Below are 7,836 nucleotides of genomic sequence, written 5' to 3'. Positions count from 1 at the left end.
AGGCAGCATCAGGCTTTGAGGCAGTCACTGGAAGACAGCGTCAGAGTCAATCATTGTCACCCTATTAGGCTAGGAAACCAGTCCACTGGCCAGAATGTCTCCAAGGTTCACCCCCACAACAGTCTTGAATGTCAGTCCTTGTCAATTTCAAACCTAGTGTCATTGACCCTGGGTCGGAAAGCAATAGCTGGTCGCCCCTCTACTGGGGGTGGAGAGGATCTTAAGTGCACAGAAGTAGGCGGGTCCAGCGAGCCTTCTTGCTCCAAATTCTGTCTCGAAGTAGAGGCGATTCACTGCGGGGAGTGACCCCAACCACCGTGCCAGCCGCCGTCCGTCAGTGGTCACCAGGCCAGGCAGTCACAGATGGGCAGGCAGGCAATCGGCATTAGTTCTTCTTTAAGGTATTGGGTCACCGGCAGTCGAATCAGCCGATCGCTGTTGTCAGTAGTCAATCAGCCGCATCAGTCACGGTCCATTGTATCTAGTAGTCGGCCTGTCGTTCACTATCAGTGAGAACCGGAGTGGTCTCCGTCTGAAGGGTCCGCCAGTTGGTCAGCATCCGCATCCATCCGGGCGGCCAGTCAGTAATCAGCCTGCGAATTTCCGAGAACCCTGAACTCGGCACGTTCTCAATGGAATCTCCCTTCGCACAGGGCCACGCCCCATATCACGCCCTCTTGTGGCTCTGTCCAATCACAGGTCTGTGTCTCAGGAGTGCCCGCCCTCCGAGCCACATTCAGTCACAGCCGTGTTCTTCCCAAATCCCGCCCCCTAGCGAGCCCGCGTCCTCGTCCAATCACAGACCTCTGTCTTCCGGGCCTTGTCCAATTAGTGGCCTTTTCTTCCCCGGATACCCAACGGATGGGCACCACTGTGACGCCATCGGGCCGCGCCACAGGAAGGTCACACGGGTTCCACCAACATGGCAGCGGCGGCTCTGCGGGGAGGCTGGTGCCGCTGCCCGCGGGTGAGCCGGTGTGCGGGTGGACGGGGCGGGCACGTAGTGGCCTCTGGGCCAGCGGCCACCACGGCCTCCTTCTGCTCGGATTCTTGGCCCTCACAGCTCTTGTCTGGCTCGGCCGTGGCACTTGAGGTCGGGACAGCCGGGGGTGGGGGTGGGAGCCCGGAGCGAGGCCTGATCGCGGGGACCGAGCCCTCCAGACCCTGGAGCGTGAGAGTGCGAGGCGCGCAGCCCAGCGGGGAGCGAGTCGTCCCTCCCCTGCTCAGACCTCACGTGCTCGGGGTGACAGTGGTCTGTTTAGAACAAGTAGCTGTTGGACAGGCAAAGTGACAGTCACTGTTTGCGTTTTCATACTAGATCCCCTACCCGAGCATTCCTTGCCTCGTTTTTTTATAACCCTCACATGGACGTGCAGAAGGCATCTGTCACCGGACAGACAGACTGCCCCATTGAGCCCGTAGGACAGTCGGGAAGGAGTGGAGAGCTCGCTGGAGAAAGAAAACTAGTGTGTTGCTGCTGTTTGCCCCGATTTCACGGCTCCTAAAACCAGAAACTCAGACACTTGAATAACCTGCCCACAAGCCCCCAGCAAATGAGTGGGTGTCTAACACCCAGGGCAGTTAGACTCCCTAGACAAGTTGTTAAAACTCGTAGGCTTCCAAGGGTGGAGAGAAAGCAAGTGTCAGTGACTCAGAACTGATGGCTTTTTTTTTAAAAAAAAATTAAATTATTATTATTAATTTCAATGAACATCTGCAGAGATTTTGGAATTCCATTCATTCGTTGTTGCACTTTTCTCCCCACCCAGTTTGCTCCTCTCCTTGAAAAGCAAAAGACAAACTCCTTCATTGATGGCTTTTTTTGACAGCTTGTCTTTTGCTTCAGGGTTTAGAGGTTCAATTTACCTGTTTGGTCACAAGGCCTAAGGGGGAATCCAACCTCAGATTTTGCCCCCACAGTGGAAGGCCTTCCACTTATGTTTTGAACTGTCGTAAAAGTCAGTGGTTCTGGGATACATTAAGAAATAAAGTCAAACCAGAATCTGCGTAAGGTGGCAGAGAATGAAGACTTAAATATTTTCCACTAAGATGAGTGGTCAAGAAAACAGAAATCCTTACCACTGGACAGATAAGCAAGATCATGATAGAAAGAGAAAAGATTGAAACTGTCAATGAATTCATCTTAACGTGGATCCACACTCAGCACCGTTAGTACCAGCAGTCAGGAGATTAGGGGAGGTATTGCACTGGGAAAGTCTGCAGTCAGGGAACCTCTCCAAATTACTAAAGAGGAGTGTTGTTAGTTTGAGGACTAAGGTGTACTTGATTCAGTTCATGTTCTTTTTAGTCACTTGCTGTGCATCTGAGAGAGGGACAATGAATAAGGATGACAGGAGAATTGATGCCTCTGAGCTGTGGTGTTGGAGAAGCGCACTGAAGATCCCACAGACTGCCAAAAGAACAAGCAGCTATATCTTGGAGAAGATGCAGCCACAGTGCACCTCGGAGGCAGATGACAAAGCTTTACCTCATAAACTTTGGGCATGTTGCTCGAAGAGGCTACACCTTGGAGAATGACATCATGCTTGGAAAGGTGGAAGGTTGGTGAAAGAGTGGAAGACCCTTAGCCCGATGGATTGATACAGTGACTGCCGCCTGGATTCCAGTGTGTCAGAGATGATGAGAATGGCACAGGACAGGGTTCAAATCTGTTCAAAAGGTCGCTATAAGTTGTGCTTGACTTGATGCCACCTAACAATAACAAAATGAGTAATAAGTAGAAAAGTAAAAGACTTACACTTTGTTAAAGATGGAAAGAGCTAGAAAATCAAGGCCGTTTGCATTGTGTTCTGGCTCTCACAGGTTCCACTGTATTTAAACCACCAAGAGTGACTCTCCCAGGGAGCCTAGGAAATAGTGATCTGACTCAGTCCTTAGGGTTCCTGGAGTCAGGAGGTAGGGAACACAGAAAAGAAGGGTCTTGTGTTTGGGTGCCTGTTGTTGGTTCCATTTTAATTCTGTACCCCTGTGTGAGAGTGAAAGCTGCCCCTCAGGCCTCCTCAGCTGGAACCTTTGCAGGAACAAATCACCAGATCTTTCTCCTGAGGAGCCACTGGGTCATATGCTTAGCTGTTGTCCCACAACATATGCAAATAGAATAGTAAGGTTCTGTCAGATTGATGCCAGCGTGCTAGGCTCCACCGTGCCAGCTGATGGATGGCGCAGCGTGAACAGGTTCTGTGGAGCTTAAGTTCATCGGGTGGTAGATGAAACATTGTTCCTGTGAGGTTGGCCGGGTCTCTGCCTGGAGTGACCCTCGTTGCGATCTTTGTAGCTCGGCCCTTGATCAGAGTATTGCAGGTTTCTTCCAGAGCATCCCGAGATGCTGTGCTGTCAGGGTTTGCCTCTGAAAGCAAGTACTTCTCTGAGCACGCTGCTGGCTTCCCGTCTTGAAGATGAGTCTGCCATTTTTCAGTTTAAAGCAAACCCAAACCTGTTGCCCTCAGATCAGTTCCTACAGGATATAGCAGAGTTGGCTCACAGCACTGTAACCATCATAGAAGCAGACTGCTGCGTCTTTCTCTCGGAGCCACTGGTGGGTTCCAGCTTGGCAGCAGGCTACTTTAGAACTGTGTCACTTGTCATGTGCCATCATGTCAGAACTGACTCGTAGCTCACCCTCCAGTGAGTTTCAGACGCACTAAATCACAGGGGAGGAAGATGCACATCTTTCTCGTGCAGAGCTGTTATCGATAGATTCGAACCACATGCCTTTAAGTTGGCAGTGAAACTCCTTACTCACTAGGCCGCAGTGGCTTAGTGGTAGGGAATTGCGCTGCCAACCCAAAGGTACACAGTTTGAATCCACTGACTGCTCCATGGGAAAAAGATAGGCAGTCTCCTCCCATGTGATGTTCTGCCTCTGAAAACCTGCTAGAGAGTCGACTACTCGATGGTACTCGACAACAAGAGTGACTCCTCTGCCCGTTTGTTCTACTCTAATGGCCTGGGAATTGTTAGGATGCTGGAAGCGAGGCCACTAGTATTCCAAATATCGACAGACATATACCCATGATGGACTGGTTTGAGCTGTTCTCCTGGACGAAGAGACTAAGAAGAAAGGCCTTGCAGTTTGCTTCTGAATACGAGCCAGTGAGACTCTATAAGTCCCTACAGGATGCTGTCTGATGTACTGCAGAATGAGCCCCCTACGTGGGAAGGCGCTCGGAGCATCCTCAGTCACCCTGAACCACCTTGCCGTCCCTTGTCCCAGAGCTCATCATCACCAATTTGATGGGGACTGTTGAGCCATAATAACTTTTTTTATAAATAATTTTAATGAACATTTACAGAGATTTTGGATTTCCATTTATTCATTGCTGTACTTCTCTCCCCGCCTCATAATAACTTTTTAATTAACCTGCTTCCCACACAGGCTGGCGCTTCCTGGGACCCTTCTATTTTCTCCCAAGTCCAGAAGTGAGAGGGTAGCTAGAAGCCCTGGCGCTGAGGATCTAGCTGTTTTCTCTTTCTGCCAGATTCCCCTGGCTTCAGGCAGTGGAATTAATTGACGTGTATTCTGCACGCTGCAGGCATGCAATCAGAATCGCCGAATGGGTCTAGGGCAGTCTCTGTGTTGTTAGCATGATGTGCTTACATCTTGTCAGCTTCTTTTTTGAACAAGTTTTTCTCTTTTCTCCATCAGAGATGCCTCGGGAATGGGGTCCAGTTTCTCCCCAGCCACAGCCTACTGCCCCTGCCCCGTGGTTCCACCTATCAGATACGCCAGCCAGGTGGAGAGCTGCCTTTGGTGAGTAGCTAAGAGCAAGACGACAGCAGGGGGATTGGGAAAGCTGGACTTGGTCAGCAGGAGAGGCAGGGCCATGGCTGGCACCTATAACCAGGCCTTTAGGTTGCAAAGCCCAGGGGGCCTGGGAAGCCGTCTGCCACCTCTTGCTAGCCATCTTCAGAGATGAGACACTCCTCCCTCACAAACTAGCCCCTTGTGGCGATTCTCATGGCTAGAAAAATCATCTCTTTATTGAATAGAAATCCTCTGCCCTGGATCTTCTCCAGGTGGGTCTCTTTTTGGTGTTCAAGCAGTCACCCCATCATTCCCTAAGGCTTAGCTGTCTCAGGTTACACCTCACCCATCCTTTCAGTCTTTTTTCCACGTGGTATCTTCCAGAGGATTTGTCCTCTGATCTCCTGGGCTGCTTGTATCTCACCACTCTGAGGAGGGGAGCTTAAAGCTCCACCCCTTCTCCCCAAACCTTCCTGCCCACCTCTCCTCTCTCTTCTGTGCCTGAGAGTCTTGTTTTAGCAGCTTCACCTCTGATGGCTGCTTCCCTCCTCCTGCCTCACACAGGCTTCGTCCTCCACCCGCCATGTGGGGATGGCTCCTCCCTCACTTCTCCAGTTCTCCCACTTTCAAAATGTACAGTCTCAGAACATACAATAGTGCTGATGCAAAGGGACACAGCACCAGGCAGTCCTCAAGCCTGGCTAAGCAGGGCAGCCCCTGACTGGGGTGCATGGGTGGAAATGGAGCAGCCGCCTCCCCAACAGGACTCTCCACTGGCCCCCTTGTGCTGTTTCTCATCTTCTGAAGCCCCATTTACACGTGTGGTGGAGGAGAGATTAGCACCTGCCTCTGCCTGGCTGGAGCTGCCGTCGTCCTGCCATGTGCAGCACTGGCTTTTATGTCTAGAGCCGAGCCCTGCGCCACGTGTGTGGTATTTTCCCCAAGTTGGGACCCTTGAGCTTGGGTTCTCTGCCCCCAAGTGTGTGGGCCCAGAGATGGAGGTCACAGAGGAAGCTGTTCTTCTAGGAGGACTGGGAGGGATTCTTCTAGTCTCAGAATCCCAGAATGTCTGTTTAGAGGCCTTAGAGTTTGGAGGCCCAGATCTTCCGGCTCCGTCAGTGAGACAGGAGCCCTCTGCACATTAACCTGGCTCTGAGTTAATGAGTGATTTCGTGTGAGGACTCGAAGCTCTCCCTGGTTCTTTTGTTTCTTCAGTGGTTTTTTGTTTGTGCTTTCAGTGCAGGTTTATGCAGCAACTAAGGTTCCCATTCGGCAGTTTCCACACACACTCTTCTGTGACTCTGCTTAGAGTTATACAACGTGTGAGCATTTTTTCCCTCTGTTTGGTTGCTCTGTTTCCATGAATCTTGTTTCCCTGCCCCTGCCATCCTGTTCTTTGGTCTCATACAGATGGCTCCTTAAAAGGAGCACAGCCCTCCCAGGTGGCACTTTTTTATTATGTGAGTCAGTGTGTTACTTAGCTAAAAGGCGATTTTAGGGTCTAGTTCTGGTTCCGGGTTTTAAAGAATGTCTTAGGCCTGGGGTTGTGTGGACTCCTCCAGATTCACTGGTCTGGGGTTTTGTATTTTAGGAATTTGAGGTTCCTCACCACGTATTTCTCCCTTCTCTCATGTCTGGCTATTGTCCCCCTGAGCTGTATCTGCTTCTTACGCTCCGTGTTCCCTCTATGGGAAAAGGAACTTGGGGATTTTTGAAAGTTGCCCCTTACTGTTATTACTGTTATTGTAAAAAGACCACTATTCATTGGTAAGCCTGTATCACTGGAAAGGCAAAAATGAAAACCCCACCCTCTGCCTCTCCAGTCTTTCTAACTCTGCTTTTTATGTCCTTTCTAGTCCAAATCCTATTCTTCTGGCAACAGAAAAGGATTCCTGTCCGGCTTGGTAGATAATATTAAACAGGAGTTAGCCAAAAACAAAGAAATGAAAGAAAGTATTAAAAAATTCCGAGACGAGGCCAAGAAGCTGGAAGAGTCTGACGCACTCCAGGAAGCCCGACGGAAATACGTGAGTGTCTTCACTTTGTACCCACCTTGGCCAACAGACCCAAATCCAGAGCCAGGATTTCCCTGACCCCATCAGCCAGCCGAACTCAGGGCCAAGGCAGCTGGGGGTGAGGCTGCCTGTGCAGCGGGGGGTTCCTGTGCAGAGGTGAGCGCTCAGCTTCAAGGGAACAGGAATGGCTCCCCTCGACCTCCTGATCCTGCAACAAGACCCTCAGCATCCTCTTTTCATGGGACTTTGTGAGAAATGCAGCGTTCCAGGCCCCTCCTGACCTTGATTGCAGTCTACATGGGTGTGCACACACACATACACATACAACAAAATCAATGCCAAGTCAACATTTTCTACATGTTGGTTAGATTTTTTCAAGTTGTGACCAAGTTTTAACCACATTTCCAAACTCCTCCACCATTGTTCACACAAACCCACTGTCCTGTAGGCTGCTTCTCTGTCTTTTCAATTGCTTTTGTTAGTTTGACTGTGTAGAGATAATGCTTTAATACAAGCTACTGCTTCATGCATACCGCTTTTCTAGTTAGGTTAAACTATCATTTGCTTTTAACCGACTAATTGGCCTAAATTATCATTTGCTTTTTGTGTGTGTGTGTGTGTGTGTGTGTGTGCGTGTACCGTCAAATCAGATCTGACATGTACAGGAGGAGATTGTCCCTCCTTCCTTGGCAGAGCATCTGGTGGATTCGAACCATTGCTCCAAATTATTGAGGAGCAGTACTGTCAGTTTGAGGACTGAGGTGCACCCCGATTCAGGCAATGGTCTTTTCAGTCACTTGCGAGGTATCTGAGAGCTACACACAGTGTGTAAAGATGGCAGAAGAGCTGATGCCTTTGAGCTATGATGTTAGAGAAGAGGACTGAAAAAAGAACAAACAGATATGTCCTAGAGAGAGGGCGGCCAGAGCGCTCCTTTGAAGCAAGGATGGCAAAGCTTCATTTCACATACTTTGAGCATGTTGCTAGGACAGGCTATTCTTTTCTCTTTTTTATGTTGTTGTTATGTGCTTGCGACTCATAGCGACCCTATGTACA

General features: G+C 49.9%; 1 protein-coding gene across 1 annotated transcript in view; it reads left to right on the top strand.

Moving 5' to 3' along the window:
- Positions 1–880: 880 nt before the first annotated feature.
- TIMM44 (translocase of inner mitochondrial membrane 44 homolog (yeast)) overlaps positions 881–7,836 on the top strand; it is a 21,902-nt gene continuing 14,946 nt past the window's right edge. The window contains exons 1-3 of the mRNA XM_006896331.1: positions 881–967; positions 4,667–4,771; positions 6,622–6,792. Of these exons, the coding sequence (XP_006896393.1) occupies positions 923–967; positions 4,667–4,771; positions 6,622–6,792 (321 nt within the window). The 5' untranslated portion in view covers positions 881–922. The remainder of the gene's footprint in view (positions 968–4,666; positions 4,772–6,621; positions 6,793–7,836) is intronic.

The sequence above is a fragment of the Elephantulus edwardii genome, unplaced genomic scaffold (genome assembly GCF_000299155.1).
Source record: "Elephantulus edwardii isolate Elephantulus edwardi_28Jun2011 unplaced genomic scaffold, EleEdw1.0 scaffold00185, whole genome shotgun sequence".
Lineage (NCBI taxonomy): Eukaryota > Metazoa > Chordata > Mammalia > Macroscelidea > Macroscelididae > Elephantulus > Elephantulus edwardii.
Note: the sequence above shows the minus strand (reverse complement) of the source record. Positions and strands in the feature narration are given on the sequence as shown.